Source organism: Aptenodytes patagonicus, chromosome 1 (assembly GCF_965638725.1).
Source record: "Aptenodytes patagonicus chromosome 1, bAptPat1.pri.cur, whole genome shotgun sequence".
Lineage (NCBI taxonomy): Eukaryota > Metazoa > Chordata > Aves > Sphenisciformes > Spheniscidae > Aptenodytes > Aptenodytes patagonicus.
Genome location: NC_134949.1, coordinates 58,700,032 through 58,717,992, shown reverse-complemented (window position 1 = coordinate 58,717,992; position 17,961 = coordinate 58,700,032). Strand labels below are relative to the sequence as shown.

At 59.3% G+C, this 17,961-nt stretch overlaps 1 protein-coding gene across 2 annotated transcripts; it reads left to right on the top strand.

The window, feature by feature from the left end:
- The first annotated feature begins 3,071 nt into the window (after positions 1 to 3,071).
- TRIOBP (TRIO and F-actin binding protein) lies at positions 3,072 to 17,559 on the top strand. Of its 2 annotated transcripts, none has more exons than XM_076338031.1 (14): positions 3,072 to 3,117; positions 7,019 to 7,075; positions 7,432 to 7,500; positions 7,954 to 8,043; positions 8,888 to 8,997; positions 9,448 to 10,006; positions 10,653 to 10,763; positions 12,798 to 12,945; positions 13,357 to 13,468; positions 13,942 to 14,101; positions 14,452 to 14,565; positions 14,875 to 14,961; positions 15,874 to 16,037; positions 17,118 to 17,559. In XM_076338031.1, the coding sequence occupies exons 1-13, from the start codon at positions 3,112 to 3,114 to the stop codon at positions 16,033 to 16,035; spliced, it is 1,785 nt and encodes a 594-aa protein (XP_076194146.1). In that variant the 5' UTR covers positions 3,072 to 3,111; the 3' UTR covers positions 16,036 to 16,037; positions 17,118 to 17,559. The 2 variants fall into 2 exon arrangements, with proteins under 2 accessions (XP_076194146.1, XP_076194140.1); XM_076338025.1 differs by having other exon boundaries at positions 16,756 to 17,559.
- The last annotated feature ends 402 nt before the right edge of the window (positions 17,560 to 17,961 follow it).

Sequence of the window (17,961 nt, the reverse complement as noted above, 5' to 3'; positions counted from 1 at the left end):
ACTGCTGTCTGCGGAATTATTTAACCAAACCGTCTCCCAGCCCCAATCCTGTCTTGTTCCTGCTCACTGGCTTTTTTTTTTGAGAGGACTCTTTGCTCTCTCTCCCCTGTGTCCCTAGGGCCAGCGGCTCTCCTGCCACCTCGAGCAGCGCAGCAGAGGCCCCAAGGAGCCTGTGTGCTCCCCCAGCCCAGCTCGGTACCCAGGGAGGGCCAGCAGGAACCAGGGGGATTCCCTGTGCCCCACCAGCCCTGGCCAGCTGCTGGAGAGAGGCAGCCGGAGCCCACGCTCCGCAAGCCCAGCCCGCCGGTCGGAGAGGAGGGCAGGGGAGCCTGTGAGCCCTCCCTGGCACTCGGAGAAAAGCTGGAGGAGCAGAGGGGAGCCCAACCGCCCCCCGAACTCAGAGAGGGGCCGAGCCGCCTGGCAGGCAGGGTGTACAGGGCAAGCCCTGGAGAGGAAGAGCCGAGGGGACTCCCTGCACCCCGCAGGCCTTGGGAAGGGCTTGGATAACAGCGGGCTGAGCCGGGCAGGGCCACTGCCGCGGTCCCTCAGTCCTGGGAGACGTACAGAGAGCACGTGGAGAAGCCAAAAGGAGATCTCCCCTCCTGGCCTGGTGCAGCGGGCAGAGAGGCAACGAGTGAAGCCAGGGGGGCTGCAGCACCTCAGGGGACCTGGGAAGCCATCCGAATGCGGCTGGCAGAGCCTCCGGGAAAAACTGCCATCCTCCCACCCTGGGAAGGGTGCCAGCAGTGACTGGAAAGGCCGAGGCAAGCCCCTGCGCCCTGCGAGCCCAACACGACCACTGGAGCAGGACTGGAGGGGCCGGGGGGATGCCCGCCAAGCACAGGCGTGGGAGAAGGACTGGAAGCGCCAAGAGAAGCCCGTGTGCCATGCGGACTTGATGCGCCAGCTGGAAAGGGACTGGAAAAGCCCCACTAGATGTCTGGATGTAGGACTACGGCCAGATGACAGCTGGAGAAGGCCTGAGAGTCCAGCACAGCGGCTGGAGGACGACTGGAAGGGTCCCGAGCACGCCCAAGACACGAACAACCCAGAGAAGCTATTGGAAAGTGATTGGGGGAACAAGAGGCTTCTCATTTATCACGTGAGTATGGCAGGAGCCAGAGCTGATGGGGACCCTGCCAGATGTAAAACTGGCAAGCATAGAGTGGGTGGGTCCCCTGGATTGCAATTCTGCGCACTCCAGCTCCCCCGGATCCTCTGCTTCTCCAGGGAAGCCATGCTGCCTGCCTGGCACTGGGAGGAGAGAGGATGCTTCTCCCTCTGGCCAGTGCCAGGAGGTGGATGCTCAGATCTGGGAAACCGAGGTGAGGACTAAACCCCCGTGGCTTCAGCTCCTGCTTTCTGTCCCTGCAGCCTCAGCTGGGTGGAGGTGCCTTCCCACCCCAAAGCGGCGCCAGCTCCTTGGGAAGCCCGCAGCCACGCTTGAATGCCAGTGAGAAGTGCAACAAGGTAGGGGCCAGGCCCTGGGAATGGTGAGGAAGGGCCGCTGCCCTTCCCCAGAGGTCACTGCGGGCAGCACCTGGGTCTCCAGCACTTGATCTGAGCGGGCTTAGCGTGGTGCTGCCTTCCCGTGACCTCCTAGGCACCATGCTCACTAATACCCCCCTTCCCTTCATCCTTCACCCATTTCTCAGTTGGGGAAACTGAAGCACAGAGCCTTTTTTTTAAAGCCAGAGAGGGATGAGCAGTAGACCTGGGACTAAAATCTCAGCGTAGCTGCTTTCCTTCCCTTTATTATTGCCCAGTGATAAGATGGCACTGAGGGTTTTACAGAGATGAAGTGGGCTTTAGTAGCATGAAAGAAGATACGGTCAATTGTGTTGGCGTTCCTGGGATACCAAAAATGGCACGAGAGCGGCTTTGGAGGGCTGCAGAAAGTGTCCTGGGAGCCCGTGTAGCTGGCAGCTGTGCCCGAGTTCCCTGCCTCCGTCCCCTCCGTGTGCGTCAGTCATCTTGGCCAGGTTGTCCCCTTATAGGGCCTGGCTTTGTGCTTTATTCAAGGACAAACTGCAGCCGGGCAGGAGACTCCCAAAGGCCTCTGAAACTTGAAACTGGTGATGTCCCTTCCCTCACCTCCCTGCCCCAGGCCTGAGGGGAGCCCAAGCCCTGAGCTCCCCCTGCACAGCTGGGGCTGGTTCACCCCAGCTATCCCAGTTTTCTTCGGCACCAAGCTCTGGGCCAGGCGCCTGTGCTTTGGCTTGCAGCGAGAAGCATTGCCTCAGTGCAATCGTGCAGTGGAACGTGGCATTTCATGATGCGCAGCCCCCTGCCCCTTTTCCACCGGGACCCTCTCTAGCAATTCCCCCTCCCTCTGCGGGCTGGCTTTCCAGGGGTGCTGTAGTTCCCCCTGGACCTGCTACCACCTCTGCCAAGATTGCAAATCACTGCTTTAGGGATTCATTCGTGAGGGCGGGGGATAAAATCGAGCAGCTTCAGGAGCGAAGGTGAGGACCCCGCCGCGTGCACACACACATCGGGACTGCTTAAAATCCCTGCCTGTAAAAAATCCCTGCCTGAAAAAAAACCCTGCTGGGGTAAGGGCTGGGGTCCCGGCGGCCCCTTCCTGGGGCAGGGGCGGCTCAGCCCGTCCCTCCCTGGGCTTCAACTTTGCCCGGGCCAGCGGCGAGGGAGGGGGACGCGGCTCAGCTCCAGCACCGCCCGCGTCCCGTCCCGTCCCGTCCCGTCCCGTCCCGCCGGCCGCCGCCGCCCCTCGCCCCGGGGCCGACCCCCCTTTCCGTGCGGCCCGGCGGCCTCGCCCGCCCCGGCGGCTCCATTGGCTGCGGATGGCCGGGGCGGTGGCGGCTGGCTGCCATTGGCCTGCCCGGGCCCTCCCAGGAAGTTTGGGGGGGAGGAAAGAAAAGTTTGGGTGGGTTTTTTTTTTTTTTTTCCTCCTTTTCTTTCTTTTTTTTTTTTTAATTAAAAAAAAGAGGAAAAAGGCGAGCGGGGAGCGCGGGGCGGGCGGCGGAGCCGGGCATGGTGGGGCCGCGGAAGCCGCCCGGCCGCTGAAGCCGCCCCGCCGCCCTGGCTGCCAGCGCCCGGCCCCGCCGCGACCCCGGCCCCGGCCCCGTCGCCGGCCGCGGCGCCCCCGCCATGACGGTGAGTCGGGACCGGCCCGCAGGGTTCGGAGTTTGGGGGCGGGGGGGGGGTCCTCTACCCGGCAGCTCTCCTCTCCCTCGGGCCGGGCCTTGAGGGTGCCCGGCGGAACCCCGCGGGGCTGGGAAGGGCCGGAGGGCCGGCGGGGCCCCCAGCTGTCAGCCGCCGCCTCCCCGGGGTCCCTCCGCTCCCTACCCGCCCCCGGCACCGCTGCTCCCCCGGGGACTCTGGCCCCGCCGGGTATCCGAGGCTGTGGCTGAGGCTCGGTGCCTCCTTGGCTCCCTTCCCCATCACCGCCGGGCTCCCCTCCAGGGCTCCCCGTGGCCGCTCGGTAGAGTCGCTTCGTTAGCGGCAGGCGCCACCCCACCTAGATAGACATCGGTAATGCCGTGCATAAGCGTGGAGTGGGCTGAGGCCTGCTGAGCTCGCCACACCGATGACCGCAGTCGGATGCAAAATCTGCATGCCCCTGGGTGTGGGTAGCTCCTGCTCCCTGTGGGAATCAGATGGGGTTTCGGGGCAGGGAGCGTCCCACCCCTGGGGCGAGCCTTACTCCGTGCGGGCGTCTGCCGGCCCCGAGAGGAAGGCTGTTGAGCAGAGTGGGGTAATGGAGGTGACAGGCTGGGCTGTGCCCGCTGGCGTTTCGCACGGGGGTGGTGGGAAAGGGAGAGCGTGTTGCCCGCTTGCTTTTGAAGCACGTATAGATTTGGGAGCTGTGCTCCAGCCTGGGAGCAGTTTTGCTTCCACCAAAATGAGCTGGAGCGGTTTTGCTTTGTGTTTTGGCCTGGGGCCCACGCCTTGTGGAGCGGGTTCCCTTTTTGGAGAAGAGGAGACATTGTGCTTTCTGGGAGGCTGAGAGTCCCTCGCACCATCTCTCGGAGGTGAGAGGAAGCAGTGCTCCAGGACCTGCGGTCCTGAGGAGCTTTTGGGAGCGGGAAGAGCAGGAGGCACAGTGATGGCAGAGGCTGGTGATGGAAGGAGCACACCTGACCATCCCGTCCCTCCCCTCGGACACTGAGTTTTCTTAGCCTACTGCAGCCTCTTCTCTGCTTCTCCATCCTGGCGCCTCTGTACCACCCAGGAGCCATTCCTTTGCTCCCACCCCATCCCCTTTCCTTCTTTGGTGTTTACATTCTTCAGATACTTGCAGGCTGTTATCACCTCCCCTGTAGCCCTTCTTCAGCCAGAGCAGGCAGCTGCCTCTCCTTAACCTGCTGTTGTAAGCCAGTCCTTCCTATGTCCCCGGCTGCTTGGGACCCCCTCCAGTGTTTCTGCCTGGCCAGCTGCGGGGCTGAACATGTAACTCTGGTGGGTATGGATGCAACCAGGCAAAATTGCTGCTGCCACCTCCCGAGCCAAAGCCTCGCCATTCACAGCCCCGAGCTATGCTGCAGGGCCACGCATTTTGCCGGGGGTGTATCCTGCCGCATCCTTGCATCCCTGGCACCTGGATCTCTCCCAGCGGTTTGCCTTTCCTGGACGTTTCCTCCTCTGGCTGCCGGGCCTTTTCCTCTGGATGGGGGGGTTCGGTTTGAACCTTGCTCTCTTCTCTGCTGGTATCCCGAGCTCTTTATGCCAGATGAGGAGGCTGGATTTGGTTGTGGGGAAGGGGAGAAAAGTGGCTTTAAGCACTTCATGCATCAATTGATGCCTCGTCCTATGGTACTGGCCCCACTATGACAAGAATAGTTCAAAGCCAATTCCAGAGCTGCGGCTCCGCATCTGGGGGTGGCAGGAAAAATGAGGCCAGCAAGGAAAACAGGAGCCCTGTGCAGTTCGCAAGCTTGGGAGAAGCCCTCTGGGGGGATTTTCTGGCCCCAGCACTGCGTTGGGGGCAGCGGTTCTGGCAGGATGTTGTGCTGGTTTTCCCAGCGGCGTACGTCCCATTAATGTTCATTATTTTGGCACCTAATGCTTTGAGATTGTAAATCCTCAATAAGACGAGACCCAGCTGATCCATACAGCAGCCCCAGCCAGGAGTCTTTTCACTCCCTCTCTCCCCATAGTGTTTTTCCGCCTCCGCGGAGGCTGCCCGGCTCTCTTCTGCCGAGCGCACGTGCGTCCCAGGAGGGGGGAAGGTTGCGCTTTGACGTTTCGCCTCCTTTCTTTCCCTCCCGCCGCTCCCAGTTCAGAGTCGGAGCTGAAGTCACCGGATTGGAAGGGATAACGGGAAAAAGGGTGGAGCTGCTGCCATGGGGAAGGAATTAATTTTCAGGGCACTTTTTCAGAGCGGCAGCAGGGCCAGTGGGACATCCAGGTCTGTAGGGATGGGGATGTGCGCGTCCTCCTCGTCTCCCCCGCCACCGGCAGCGCCCATCACCTCTGCGGGAGGTTAGGCATGGGAGCCCCCCATGCCTTTTTGCTCCAGTTTCCTTGCCTGTCTCCCTTCCCAGGCAGCTCAGGGCTGCTGTCAGATGCTTCTGGCTGGGCCTGAAGCTGTAGCAGCCAGTGACCCTCCCCTTGGCGGGCCCCCCCGTGCCTGCATGAACCAATAGCCGGAGCACCGGGGTGGGCTGGCATGTACTGGGCTCTTGCCACCCCATAACCTTGGGTGTAACCCAAGAGCGGCAGCTCGGGGAGATGAAAGCAGGGGAACGCTTGGCCCGGCTGGGCGGCCAGGGAACTGAGCTTGCGGGGCAGCCACAGCCGGCCGCCGGGCTCGTTTGGGGAGCATGGAGTGGCCGTTGGCTTGCCAAGCCACTCCTTCTCGCCAGCTCAGTCTCGGGTGGTGGTTGTGGCACGTGGGGATCACTGGTGGCTTCCCTGGGACTGGCAGGTCTGGTGCAGGCCACTGGGAGGTCCAGCTCTCGCACCGTCACCCCTCCAGCACTGTCCCCACCTGTTTTGGCTGCGGAGGAAGGGGCAGATCGGCAAACTCTGGCTTCTCAGGGAGAAGAGGCGTTGGGCTGATTTATTTGATGGTGCAACTTCTCCGGAGCCAGCAGGGTTGGGAGGAGGACCGGCTCGAGCCTGTTTGGTTGAGGGCAAAGCCAGGGAGAGCAGTTCCCCTGAGTCAGCTCTCCGGCACTCCACCTTGGGAAGGAGATAAACTGGTTGGGATGCCGCACCAATGGCGTGAGGTTAGGAGGAGGCGGGGAGTGGGGGGAAACTTCTTCCTAGCACAGGGTGATCTGGGTGAAACTCTGTTCATCCTCATCTTTGGTAGCTGTGGTCAAGGCTGGGCAGAGGGCAGGCTCTGCAGCGGGAGGGAGCAGAAAGAGCTGGGCGGTAAGAGAGAAGCCCCCACCATCTCAGAGAGGATTGAGTCTTGGAGAGGGTCGAGTCTCAGAGAGGATCGAGCGCTGGTTGTCGCTCTGATTTAATCTCTACCCTGGGGCACATCGTTTAAAGGCAACATGTTTTCACAGCTGTTAAATTGCCTCCTGTAAGTTTGCGGTGAGGGCTGTTTCATAGAGAGCTGCTCGTGTCTTTAATAAATGATCAGTGGTGAAGTTACCGGAGGGACGTAGCTCTGAGGCACAAATGGCCAGGGTTTGGACAAGGCACGTCTGGTTCTTTGCGACTTTGCTTCCATCTCCGAGCCAAGGAGTGCAGCACTCCCTTCTGCCCGCTCTCCTTGCCCCTGCCTTCCCCCTCTCTGAATAAATACCTCTGAGGCACCTTGTGGAAACCTACCTGCTGCATATTTTCCTTTAATTTTTTTTAAACCTCTTTCCTTATCTCCTGCTTCCTCTTACAGGAACGACTGCCTGCTGCTGAGAGCTAAATCCAGTCCTCCTTCGCTACCAGGTTCTACAGCCCCATGAGTTTCCTAAAAGTGATGCCAGGCTATTCCCACTTCTTGTTCTGCTGCTGGGGACTCGACTTCCACCCCCTGGCATGAAAAGCCCTGTTGTGGGTCACTCCCGGACAGTAACCCTCTGTTTTGTCCTTTCCTCTCCAGCCGGATCTCCTGAATTTCAAGAAGGGATGGATGTCCATCCTGGACGAGCCGGGAGAGGTAAGCCTGAGGCAGGGGGTCTGCCTCTTCCCCCAGCCCCTGCTGCTAGAGATTCTCTGGCGAGCAGCCGATTTCCTTCCCCCTCCCTCGCTGAGGTCACTCCCACTGGGAAAGGCAGCGAGAAGCCTTTGGTGGAGGTGCCTCGCTCTGCGTGCAGGCACAGAGGTTCACCCAGCACCCCTCTCCCAGACAAGGGGCACGAGGGGGAGTTGGAAGGGACATGGAGGAGGAGGAAGAGAAGGCCAAGAGGTCGTGGTGCAGAGCGTCCCTCCCTGTTCCTATGCTTCCCCCGGTAACTGCCTATCCGTTTCCCTCCTGTCTTTTCCCTTCCCTCCCCCTGCCCGATCCGCCCGCAGTGGAAGAAACATTGGTTCGTGCTGACCGACTCGAGCCTGAGGTATTACCGGGACTCGAATGCGGAGGAGGTAAGTAGCCTTTCTCCAGCCCTCTCTTCCTTGCCGGCCAGGGGGGAGAGGAGCACAGCCCTGGCATGACCAGCGCGCTCCCAAGAGAAGCAGCAGCGTACTCTTCTCCTGAAGGGCACCGGAGGTGGCGAGCTGCTCTTTGCCAAGGGCTGACAAAGAGGATGGGTGTCTGAAGGCAGGCTGGCGAAGCTTAGGGAGGGGCTGTCAGTGGTGGGAAGTGAGGAGAAGGGCTGGTCCTGTGGCTGGGCATCTCTGACACTCTCCATCCGTGCTGCTGGCTGCCCCTCAGGTTAAAAGAGGACACGCTGTGCCAGGGAGCTGAGACTGGCTCCCGGAGAGCTGTGGGGTGAAGGCAGAGGCAGCCTGCGCTTCAGTTAGAGTGCCGGCAGGTGACAGGGGCTTTTTTCAAAGCTGGATTTGCACTGATGTCCTAGTGGGTGGTTGTGCTTGCAGGCTGATGACCTCGACGGAGAAATCGACCTCCGCTCCTGCACGGATGTGACGGAGTTTGCAGTGCAGCGCAACTATGGATTCCAGATACACGTGAGTGTCCGGCACCATGTGGACACGGAGCAGCAGTACCAAGGGACACCGGGTGGGAATGCATGCTCCCTCCCCATGCCGAGATGCCGAGAGGCAAGCTATGCAAACCTTGTGCCGGGATGGTGGCCCGGCAGGGCTGGCTGGCTGGCGACACATGGGTGGTGGTGCTCAGGAACACGAGTGCTGCCTGCCTGCAAAAGCAGGAGGAGGAGGGGGCTTTGCAGGGCTGGCCGAAGGTTGTGCTGGAGGCAGCCCAGGAGCCAAGCTAAACGCCAGGAGTGTTTACTTGACCTGTTGGCCAAGGCGGCTTCTCTAGAGCTGCGGGGAGGGAGTGGTGAGCACAGCAGATCTCAGTGTAGCCTGGCTGACTGTGCTCTGAATAACAACCTGTACCTTGGATCTGGCCCCAGTACAATCCTGTCCTCAGCTACTTGCTGTAGCAGCGGGAGATGGCTGCTAAGGCAACACAAAACCCAGTGGGTGTGCAGGGTTGGGCACTTTGTGGTCTGGGTTTCCTTGCTGTGCCCCAGCACTGGTGCCCAGCTCCCAGCACCTGAATGACTGATGGCACCAGCTCATGTTTGGCCAAATGTGCCGGCAAAGTTTCTTTTGCCTTTGCTTGGAGATGGTCTTGCAGGGGACGTGTAATCCCGCAAAGAATGTGTCTCCACTCCCACCCCTCCACCTGATCCCAAGAGCACGGGAGTCTTCAAGACAACACGTGGTCTTTCTAGCGCTGTCCACCACCCTTGCGAGCGGGTGCCCGGGGATCTTGGGGAACGAGTGGGAGCTGCCTGCATCTCCGCCGGGCACTGACAGGGCCTCCATCGCCTCCCTGTTGCAGACGAAGGATGCCGTCTTCACCCTGTCAGCGATGACCTCGGGCATCCGGCGCAACTGGATCGAGGCCCTGAGGAAGAACGTGCGCCCAGTCAGTGCTCCGGACGTCACCAAGTAAGAGCTGCCCCGCGCCGCTTCTCCTCTTCCCTCTCTTGCTGCCCCTCTCCCCTGGCAGGCAGAGATCGGGAAGGCCCCTCTGGAAATCCGGCCACTTCCAGATCAGCCCTGCCCTCCACTCCTCCTGAATATGGCCTGGAGACATCAGCTGGTGGCAGGGGTTGAGAGCCTGATGATTCCACTCTTGCACCCACTTTTTGCCTCGCCACATCAGTTTAGCCCGGTTTCTCCGCCAGCATGGCTGGAACTGGGGGAGAATCCTCCCTGCCCTGAGGAGGAACCCATTTCCCCAAGGGATGGGATGCCTCAGGCCCAGCTACACGCTCAGAGTGGGGTTTTATAAGGCTAGGCTGAGCAAGAGCTGAGCGTTGGGCAGTTGGCGGTGCCTCCGCCAGCATCCTTTCCCGTGCGGCGCCTCTCCTTCACCGGCCACCGCTCTGCTTTCAGACTCTCCAACTGCGATAAGGAGAACTCCTTCCGTAACTGTGTCCCCCAGAAGAGCTCGCTCCGGACGGAGGAGCAGCAGCGGCCAAGCTCGGGCTCCGAGGGGAACTCGAAGGGTGGTCACTGGAAGGCGGATGGGCAGCGCCATGCCTTTGACTACGTGGAGCTGTCTCCCTTGCCACAGGACCCCGGGAATCAGGGGTCCCCACAGAGGACAAGAGGGAGCTTGAGGATCTCTGACCGAACGCCCAAGCATGAGGAGCTGGAGCGGGATCTGGCCGTCCGTTCAGAGGAGAGGCGGAAATGGTTCGAGACCCCCGATGGCAGGGTCCCAAATAGCGATGGCCTGGTGGGAGACTCTTCCCGCAAGGCCGGGGAGCAGGACCTCCCTGCTCCCCCACTTTCGGAGGACCAGCGGATTCGGCTGAATGAAGAGATAGAGAAGAAGTGGCTGGAGCTGGAACGCCTGCCCTTGAAGGACTCGCGGCGGATCCCCTTGACAGCACTGCTGAACCAGAGCAAGGGGGGCCATGGAGACACCAATGAGGCGCTGAAAAAGGAGGTAAGAGCATCCCTCCTCTCTGAAACTGGGATTCTGGTGTCTGCTTAGTGTGTTCCCTGGCAGCAGGAGGCTCTGTAGAAGAGCAAGGCAGAGGTGCAGGGAGACGTTTATTCTTTCTGACTCCATTTGCCACCCCTCAAGTGCATGGGAGCTTTTGCAACTGGGTAATGCAAGGCTGGAGACCTGCTCTCACCTGCCTGGAGGGATTCCCCAGGCCACTTTTTGGTCCAGGATAAGTTAGCTGGTGGTACTGCTTGCGTGGAGTCTGTGTTTCCCAGGAGTACATCCGCAGCCCCTCTTCTCTGGCTGTTCCCAAGCCTGCAAGCGCTTCAGCTGCCAGCCTTTGAAAGGAGCCGTGCGCTTGCCTGTCGTCCCAGCTACACGTGCAGCAGTGGTTTCCTCCAGCATGGATCCACTTCTGGAAGTTGGGATGTCTCCTCCCCTCCTTGCTAGCGCTTACCAGTCTGGGGCTGCCTTTGCTGGTTTGGTCCCTTGGCAGGCTGCCATTCCCATGGGAAGCAGACATCTCCGTTGGCCGTGCATGGTCCTCCCCATCCCTAAGCCTGGGGTTCAGATGCGGCACATCGGTCGGGTCGTGGCACTTTTCCACCCCTGGCTGAGCATCTCTCTCCCCTCCCTGGCGCAGGTCCAGTCGCTGCGGGCACAGCTGGAGTCCTGCCGGGCCCGAAATGAGAGCCTTCGGGAGGTGGCGAAATCCCAGGGAGACGGCCACGTGCCCCGGGGATACATCTCACAGGTGAGCGGGGCACCAAACACAGGACCCTGGGGTCGCTCCCAGTTCCAAACAGGGAAATGCCAGGACTCAGCTCATTGCCGAGCAGGTATTGCTAATCATTGGGTTGCCATGGTGACCCTAACTGGGCCCACTTGTAATCAATGTTAATTACATAAAGGCTGGTGTGTGTTGCCTGGCCTTAGAGGAGCCAGAGTATAAATGGGGAGGAGGAGCGTTAGGGAAGAGGTGCAGGACCTGTGTCCCATTTTGTGTGTGGGCATGATGCTGGCCTGGCCTGGCCTGGGGTGGTGAGCCGTGCCCCTGCTCCGCAGTGGGTCAGCAGCTTTCTGCTGAGCTGCCCGCGCGTTCCCCAGCAGTTTGCAGCTTGCCACGTGCGGTTCTTGCTAACAGGGGCTCCCAAATCCCTCGTTAAAAGCAGTCTGTCAGGCCCTGGGGAGCTCCCATCCCTGCCAGAGTAGCCCGAGCCCTGAAGGTCACTTTGTCTGCACAGCCTGTTCATTTGCTGGGGCAGCACATGGGAAAGCCTGCAAAGCAGAGTTTGCTCAGGCTTCGGCCTCTCACTTCTCTCTGTTTATTTATTTTCCCCACCATGGACTCATCCAAAGCAAGCGGGGTCACATCCCGCAGGGATTTCCTGGGGGGAGGCTGCCATTCCACCACATTGTGGGGATTTCAGGATGTGCCATACGTGTTGAAAGATACTGGGGCGGGGCAGGGGGGGAAGGAAATTAGGGCTGGCGAAGCCCGTTGCAACGGGTTGGCTGTACCTAGCCCAGAGAAAGAAACCCACGAGTCCTGTGGCGCCCAGCCCAGCTGGTTACTAGTCGCTGTGTCATCTTGATATGATGTTTACAGCTCACAGGCCTCTTTATGGTCAAAAAAAAGCAAAAGGAGTGGGGAGGAATGGCACCTTATCTCCCTAATAACTTGGCTCAAAAGGCCAGCGTTTCACATCTGAGGCTAAACTTGGTCTTTCCCCAAAGGGCTTGTTCTCTCAGTCTGCTGAGGTTCACAGCCAGCCCATGGGCAGATCACCAAATTGATCCCTCGCCTTTTCTTCTCCTTTGGTTGATCTGTGAAGCTTCCCAGCTTCCCGCCTCGGCAAGGAGGAGTAGCCAGCAAGGACTTGCATTCCCACAGCGTGTTGCAGTGCCCTTTATATCAGCCTTTGCCTTAGTACCAGGGGAAGGAATGGGACGGCAAGGGGCTGTTGGGGGACTTGATGGCTTCTTGGCTCTTTGCTGACATCTTAGAGGCCTTGGCTTTTTAAAATAATACTCTGGCACAGTTTGGTGGTAACAAGTCCTTTCCAAGGGGCTTGCGGCAGTGCTGCCAGGGTCTGCAGGGAGCGTGGAGGCGTAGCTCCGATGTGGGAAGCGCTTGCTTTGCTGTAACACCAGTTAACCACAGCGCTTGGTGTTGAAAGAACCATCCCCTTGGTCTCAGAGCCGTCAGAAAGGAGAGTGAGCTGTGTGAGGAGGATCCCTAACCGTTAGGCTTTGGGGAGGGCTCTTTGGCAGCCTCTGTCAGGCCTCAGGGCAATGTAGGGTGTCACTTTTCAGGAGAAGAGGCTCAGTTTTCATTGATTCCGGGGATGCTGCTTCATTTAAAAGGCAGATACTGAGCTGTGGTTCCTGCTGTTGATCTCCTCCAGCCAGGCAGTGCAGCCTGGTGGAGGGGGCTGGGCTGGGGTGCTGGGCACATTATTCCCAGATCTTGGCCCAAGAGAAACGTTCCTGTCTTGCTGCTTCAGTTTTAAGAAGAGCAAGAGGAACATTCTTGCTCCGCAAAGCACGTGGGGCTTGCAAGGTGTATGGCCCTGTCAAATGGTTGTGTTCTGTGATAAAAGTGCCACCTCACTTTCCCAGGATGGTCTTTTCCTTCTGAAGCGATCTTGCTTCTCTCAAAATGACCCTGGACTTGGGTGAGGTTTGCAAAGCCAAACATCAGCCCAGTCAGGTGCCTGTCGTAGCCTGAGCCCCTGCATGCCTAGGACCTTTGCGTCTCTCACCCCTCCTTTCCCCGGCATGGCAGGAGGCCTGCGAGCGCAGCCTGGCCGAGATGGAGTCATCCCACCAGCAAGTGATGGAGGAGCTCCAGAGGCACCACCAGCGGGAGCTTGAGCGGCTGCGGCAGGAGAAGGAGCGGCTCCTGGCAGAGGAGGCTGCGGCAACGGCAGCAGGTAGGAGTGGACACCAAACCATGCCCTTGCTCAGGGGGGTCCCTCCCACCTCTCCCAAATGTCTCTTGCGAGAAACCAGTCATCCCAGTCATCTGGAGCCACACTGCTGACCCTGCTGGTGTGAGGCGGATGCTCAGCACCTTCTTGTAGGCAGGCAAGACTGGCAGAGGTGGCAGGGAGCTCCCACACTGTGTTAGTCTCCTTGGCAGCACTTGGTGCATCAGGATGATCCTGGGGTGTGGAGAAGGTGGGGGATGCCCCAAGGGCAGAAGGGATGGAGGGGGAGCCTGCAAAGACAGGTGTGGGAGCCTGCAGCGGCAAGAGCTTTGCTGGTTCCCTGGCTTGGTTTTCCCCAGATGTGCCAGAGCTGGCACAGCCTGATCCCCCATCTCCCATTGTCCCCCTCCGCAGCCATCGAGGCGCTGAAGAAAGCCCATCGGGAGGAGATGGATAAGGAGCTGGGCAGGACACGAAGCTTCCAGCAGTGTGGCTCGGTCTCAGATGCCCTTCAGAAGCAGCACCAGTAAGAAACCACCTCCCCCACTCCCCTTGCCCGATGCTGCTGCCCTTTGCCAGTGTCGCCGCACCCCATCTGCGGCCATAGCCCCCAGCTGTCCCCCTGCCACCTCCCCAGCTCCCTCCCCAGGGGCGGTGGGTGCCCAGTGGTGACTGCCAGGGCTGCTGGAGCTGTAGGGCAGGGAGGTTTATCCCCCGCTTGGCTATCTTCCCTATAGCACCTCCATTTTCCCTATAGCTTCTTCCCTCTATTTTCTTTACGGAAAGCTCCTCCATTTCTCCTGCATGGCTTGAAGGTCCTAGAAGCACCACACTCGTGTGCGGGAGGGTGGGAACTGAAGCCCTGGTCCACAGGAGTCATTACTTTGTGCCAATGACTGATGTGGGCAGAGGCTGCCCGTGGCAGGGGGGAAGGCAATGCCGGCGGCCAGGGGCCGGCAAGGATTGCGGGGCAGCGATGATCTGGTGCCACTTTGACAGGTTGGATGTGGATTCCCTGAAGCGGGAGCTGCAGGTGCTTTCCGAACAGTACTCCCAAAAGTGCCTGGAAATTGGGGAGCTCACCCAGAAGGCAGAGGAGCGGGAGCAGACGCTGCTGCGCTGTCAGCAGGAGGGGAAGGAGCTCCTCCGGAAAAACCAGGCAAGAGAGGGGCTTTCCCTGCCAGCAGAGACCACAGAGAGCATTCCTCCCTCGCACAGCACAGCCCCTCTGTTAAAACTCCCCTATTTGTTCATATTTCTTCCCTTCTGAGATTTTATCATCAGAAAGAAAAAAAATTAAGAGTTAGAGGCTGCAGATGGGCCTGTCTTAACTATAGTGTTAAATACAGCGAGTGTATTCTTTGCTACTGGTTGTAGGTGCCACTGTCGTGTATGGGCAGGGGGTTACAAGGAGGTCTTTAAGCTGGAGCTGGCGTGAAGATGGAGAGGTCAGAAGAGCGGAGAGGCCCGTGCCTTGGCTACCCTGACATCTTTTGTTTTTTCCCGCAGGAGCTGCAGACCCGCCTCTCAGATGAGATCGGGAAACTGCGAAGCTTTATTTCATCGCGGGGCTCTGGGGACCGCTCTCCGCACAACAACGAGCGGAGTTCCTGCGAGCTGGAGGTACGGGGGTGCCCCCCAGGCTGCCCCGCTGCCTCCATCCCCACCCTGTGCCGGGGGTCTCCCTCGCAGCGGTTTTGGCGTGGAGCGGGTGGGAAGGGGGTGCCGGATGGAGCAGCGGGGCCGGTGCAGGAAGGAGGTACGCAAGCTTCCCCTCCACCGCTCTCCCGGGGCGCTCGCGCCGCTTCCTGCCCCGGCCCTCCTGGCCCTTCCTTCCTTTTCCACCGCCGCGCTTGCGCTGGGGCCCGCCGGCCTTTCCAAGGCGGTGGCTCTTGAGTCACCTCTGGTTTTTCTTCCCCCTCCCTGGCCTAGGTGCTGCTGCGGGTGAAGGAGAATGAGCTCCAGTACCTAAAAAAAGAGGTTCAGTGCCTCCGGGAGGAGCTGCAGATGATGCAAAAGGTTGGTGTTTTCTGGGAGCCATTGGGAAAGCAGCAGAAGAGGGGAGGGAGGGGAGCAGCAGGGCTGCCTGTCAGCAGGGTTTGGCTGGGTTTGATGGGATGCTCAGGCTAAACCCTCTTGTTACCTGTACTCCTCATCCCTGCTCGCTCCTGAGCACATAGCAGCCACGTGCTCCGAACAGCGCGGGCTGGCATAGAGTTACCTTGTACAAGGGAAATGTCAGGGAGACTTTGCTGCTGGTTTCCCCAGATGTGTGTACATATAAGCGTGGACAAGCCAGGAGCCCTTCTTTCCCAGGTGGGAAGACTGGATGAAGCCTGCCTGGCACTCCACTTCCCCAGCCACCTTCTCTTTTCCAAGTTGTCCTCTCATTGGGTGGACATGTTTCCTTGGGCACCGTTGCTGGGTGTGCTGCTCCCTCCGCTGGCAGCAGCTCCTTCAGAGGGATTTTCAAAGACCCCTGCCAAAGGGGAACCTGAAGAAGGCTTTGAGATTCAGTGATGCTCCAGGAGTTCATAACATTCTCACTTAAGCTTTTTGCCATATAAGTGGCTGGGACCAGCCCTTTCAGCAGCCTGCATCTCTGGTGGGGTTTATTTTTCCCATACGGCTGGCCCAAACACACACGAGCCATGGTAAAGCCCACATCACCTCCTCAATCTGATGCTGCAGATCTCTGCTGCTGCGGGACCAGCAACTCTGCTTTCCTGCCCGGCCCAGGGTTTGGGAAGCACTGCCTCCATGCTCTTCTTCTGAATGGTTTCTGCGTGGCCCAGATTGGGATGGGCTTCAAACCCGGGGCTGGCTCTCCCATCCTCACCTGTTGGCTCTTCGCCTTGCTGGGTTCACCTTGCCACCCCCCTCCCTAACATCAGCCCTAAAACCTGCTGACCCCTCTCCCTCCCCTGGCAGGATAAGAGATTTGCCTCAGGGAAATACCAAGACGTCTATGCAGAGCTGAATCACATTAAGGTGCGCTCGGAGCGAGAGATCGAGCAGCTGAAGGAGCACCTGCGCCTGGCCATGGCGGCTCTGCAGGAGAAGGAGTCGCTGTGCAACAGCGTCAGCGAGTAACGGTGAGCATCGGGGATGCTGTGACATCCCCTGCGGGTGCAGGTGCCTGAGACCAGCTGCCCTGCTTTGACAGGGGGATGGAAGCTGCCAGTTCCTCCTGCTCCACTCGGTGCCGAAACTTTAGGCTTAAACTCTTCCTTCCCTGCTTCTTGCATCCTCTCGTCCTGCACCCCTGGCCCTCCTGTTGTCCCTGACGTTCTCCCAAGGCCCCCAGCCCCCTTCTCACCGTGCTGCTCTTGATGCGGCCAGCACCAAGTGCTTCTCAATCAGGCTGGAGGTGGGAGCCAGCCACATGCTGTCCTTTGCCCCGTGGCTTGGATGACAGCATGGGGGCAGTTATGCGCTACCTACATAGGTGATATTTCTGTTGCGTTCGCCTTTGAAGTGGTTTCCCTATCACAGCACGGAAATTTTAGGTCTGCATCGAAGCAGCCCTGACTAGACCCAGCCCTCCTCCCACACTCGCCTGCAGGCATCCCTGCTGCGGCTGGGGAGGGAAGCAGGGTGACAGGAACAAGGGGATCCCGTTGTCCGGAGCGCTGCTTCTTCTTGCTTGGATGCCAAGGCCATTGGGATTGGGGTCACCCTGCTCCACCAGCGCTTGCTACAGTGGGTCTGTAGCAGGGCGCCAGACAGCCATCTCTCGGGGGAGCAGAAGGGGTGGCGTTTCTGCGCTCAGTGGAGTCTTTCTAAACCATTTCTGGTTTTGTCTCTCTGTAGGTCTGCTCTTCGTTTGTTTATCTGTTCTTGTTTTGTATTTGCTCCGTTCCTCACTTGTGGGGAGGGGGAGGTTGAATCCCATCCGTTAATCGCCTTGGCAAGGAATCCCACCCACCCCCCAGCCTTCTTACTCCCCTCCCAAAGCTTTTTTGATGAACCCCTTTTGCCTGCGTACCTGAGCACGTTGTTTGGACTGGCTCCTTACATGCACCTTCTTCAGGATTTTATATGTGAAAATTATATTTTATAGAGGAATTTTTTCCCCCGGGAAGAGGGGGAAGAGGAGGGGGAAAACTTTTACTACATCACCAGCATTTTCTAACCTGAAAAAGAGAATCTGGTTTTTTCCCCCCCCTCCCCAGCCCTGTTGCTCCTGGCCACACAGCCACCTTCGGCATGTATTCCCTCTCTTCCAAATGTCTCCGCGGCCCCCCTGGGATGTACGGCGAGGACCATGCTCCCCCCACCCTGTGCCACCCCCAGGGACCTGCGGAGAAGACATGCAAGCCATAGGAGGGAGCCACCGGGGCAGTCTGCCATGGACGTGCTTTCCTGGGACTTTTGAAAGAGGAGACCTTGGCAAGAGTCCGCATGATCGAGCTCTCTCCGTGTCCTTTGGCTCCTTCAAGAACCCGAACTGGCAGGAGCCCAGAGCCACGGGGTCTCTCCTTTCTGGGGAAGAGGAGCTGTGAGGCTGCTACTGCACCCGCCGGAGCCAACCCCCCCTAAGGTGGCAGCTGCTGCTGCTCTGCTGTGCCCTTCAACTTTTAACTTAATAAAATCTTCCCCTTTCGCTGAGAAAAATGGGTTTGTCAAGGGGAACGTGTCCCTAACCCAGTGTGGTGGTGGGGGGGGTTCATTTTTCCAGGTTCCTGTGTGATTTTGGGGCATTCTGACCCATCGCTTTCCTCCCTCTGGATTTGGGGAGGGAAAGCAGTGGTAGCACCCCCGGCTGGAGAGCAAGAGGAGCCCTGCAGTGCCCTTATCCAGCTGTCTGCTCCACCTTGGGGCTTGGGGGGGAAATAATCTGCTCCATGACACCACTCCGAAAATCCCACATGGACCCTCAGCCCCACGGAGGAAGAGCTGAGCCTGGGCTGCATCAGTAAATCCAGTATTGGGGGGGGGCAGATGGCACTGCAAATTACTGGCAGAGTAAACAGTATATATAGATCCTGGGGGAGATCAGAGGGATCTCAAACGCTT